Here is a 2,211-nt window from a genome sequence, read left to right as displayed (position 1 = left end):
CTCAGCCTTCCGAGTAGCCGGAATTACAGGCATGCGCTACGATGCCCGGCTGATTTTTTTTATTTATTGTAGAGATGAGATTTCGCTGCCCAGGCGGGTCTCGAACCCGCGGGCTCAGGCAATCTCCTCACCTCAGCCTCCCAAAGGTGCGGGATTATAGGCTGAGCCACCGAGCTCAGTTGGGTGTAGAATTCTAGGTGGCCTTGCAGGAGGGAAATAACTGTTGGTGGGAATACCAGGAACAATACCGGGAACCTTGATTGTATGGTATGTGGAAAACATTTCACCGGACGATCATCACTGGGTTTTCTGACGTGCCTCTCCTGATCCTAGCTGTTCTGTATATTTTCCCTTAGTGCCGTCTTCCTTATTTGGCCTAGTCCAGGGGTCAGTGATTTCACTGTCCATCCCTCAGGAATGGGCTCACTCTTTCCTGTCCTAGCAGAGTAGATCTGTGAGCCCCCACTTCTAGTTCTCCTGTTATTGATGGACCAGTTCACTGTTTTTTCCCTCCCTTCCTATTTCTCTACCTAATTATAGGGTCATCTTTGAAAGTTCTCAGATGTGCTCAGTAGTTATTCTAATTTCATTCTCTCATTCCCATCTTATACAGTTTCAGGTCTTGTAGCACAGAAAGCAGTGTGCATTTGATTTTTTTATTTTTATTTTTTTCAGACTAGGAGAAAAAACTTGAAACCAGAGGGTCAACGCCAAAGCTCAACATTACTGAAGATTTATCCCATGGGGTAATGATGGAAGGGGAAGGTCTCTGGCATTCTGCTTTAGGGGAAACCTGGGAACCTGATAATTGGTTAGAGGAACAACAGAAAACCCAGGACAGACATCTGGGTCAAGTGGCAGTTACCCACAAGGAAACCCTCACTAAGAGGAAGGTATGTGGAGGTAACACATTTGGAAGATGTTCCAGTGAGGGTTCGATCCTTGACACACAACAGAGCATTCCTATGGTGAAAAGGCCCCATAATGGTAATTCACATGGAAAAGACGCTCAAAGAATGTTTGTGGGACAGAAAATCTATGAATGTAATGAATGCAGCAAAACCTTCTGCCAGAGCTCATCCCTTCTGAAGCACCAGAGGATTCACACTGGGGAGAAACCCTACAAGTGTAATGTGTGTGGGAAGCACTTCATCGAACGCTCCTCCCTCACTGTTCATCAAAGGATTCACACTGGAGAGAAACCCTACGAGTGTAATGAATGCGGGAAGGCCTTCAGTCAGAGTATGAATCTCACTGTTCATCAAAGAACTCATACTGGAGAGAAACCCTATCAGTGTAAAGAGTGTGGAAAAGCTTTCCGTAAGAATTCATCTCTTGTTCAACACGAAAGGATTCACACCGGAGAGAAACCCTACAAATGTAATGAATGTGGGAAAGCTTTTACCCAAAGCATGAATTTGACAGTGCACCAGAGAACTCATACAGGAGAAAAACCCTACGAATGTACCGAATGTGGAAAAGCCTTCAGTCAAAGCATGCATCTTATTGTTCACCAGAGAAGTCACACTGGAGAAAAACCCTATGAGTGTAGTCAGTGTGGCAAAGCCTTTAGCAAGAGCTCAACTCTTACTCTACATCAGCGAAATCACACTGGAGAAAAACCCTACAAATGTAACAAATGTGGAAAATCCTTCAGCCAAAGTACATATCTTATAGAACACCAGAGGCTTCATTCTGGAGTAAAACCTTTCGAATGTAATCAGTGTGGAAAAGCTTTCAGTAAGAATTCATCTCTTACTCAACATCGGAGAATTCACACGGGAGAAAAACCCTATGAATGTCTGGTATGTGGCAAACATTTCACTGGAAGATCATCCCTTACCGTACATCAGGTAATTCACACTGGAGAGAAACCTTATGAATGCAATGAATGTGGAAAGGCCTTTAGCCAGAGTGCATACCTTATTGAGCATCAAAGAATTCATACTGGTGAGAAACCCTATGAATGTGATCAGTGTGGAAAAGCCTTCATTAAGAATTCATCCCTTACAGTGCATCAGAGAACTCATACAGGAGAGAAACCCTATCAGTGTAATGAATGTGGGAAAGCTTTCAGTCGGAGCACAAACCTTACACGACATCAAAGAACGCATACGTGAGGACGGTTTTCATTGGCCCTAAGTCACGATTAACTCTTCAGTAATAGATAAGTCATACAATGTAGAAACCTAATAAATGTTAACAGTTATG

General features: G+C 43.5%; 1 protein-coding gene across 1 annotated transcript; it reads left to right on the top strand.

Annotated features, from left to right (window-relative positions):
* Window positions 1–679: 679 nt before the first annotated feature.
* Window positions 680–2,211, top strand: ZFP2 (ZFP2 zinc finger protein). The gene has a single exon (XM_008060639.2). It carries the CDS (start codon window positions 750–752, stop codon window positions 2,118–2,120), a length of 1,371 nt encoding a protein of 456 aa, XP_008058830.2. The 5' UTR covers window positions 680–749; the 3' UTR covers window positions 2,121–2,211.

The sequence above is a fragment of the Carlito syrichta genome, unplaced genomic scaffold, assembly GCF_000164805.1.
Source record: "Carlito syrichta isolate Samal-C Ts95f unplaced genomic scaffold, Tarsius_syrichta-2.0.1 Scaffold304683, whole genome shotgun sequence".
Classification (NCBI taxonomy): domain Eukaryota; kingdom Metazoa; phylum Chordata; class Mammalia; order Primates; family Tarsiidae; genus Carlito; species Carlito syrichta.
This window is presented reverse-complemented; position numbering and strand designations above follow the sequence as displayed.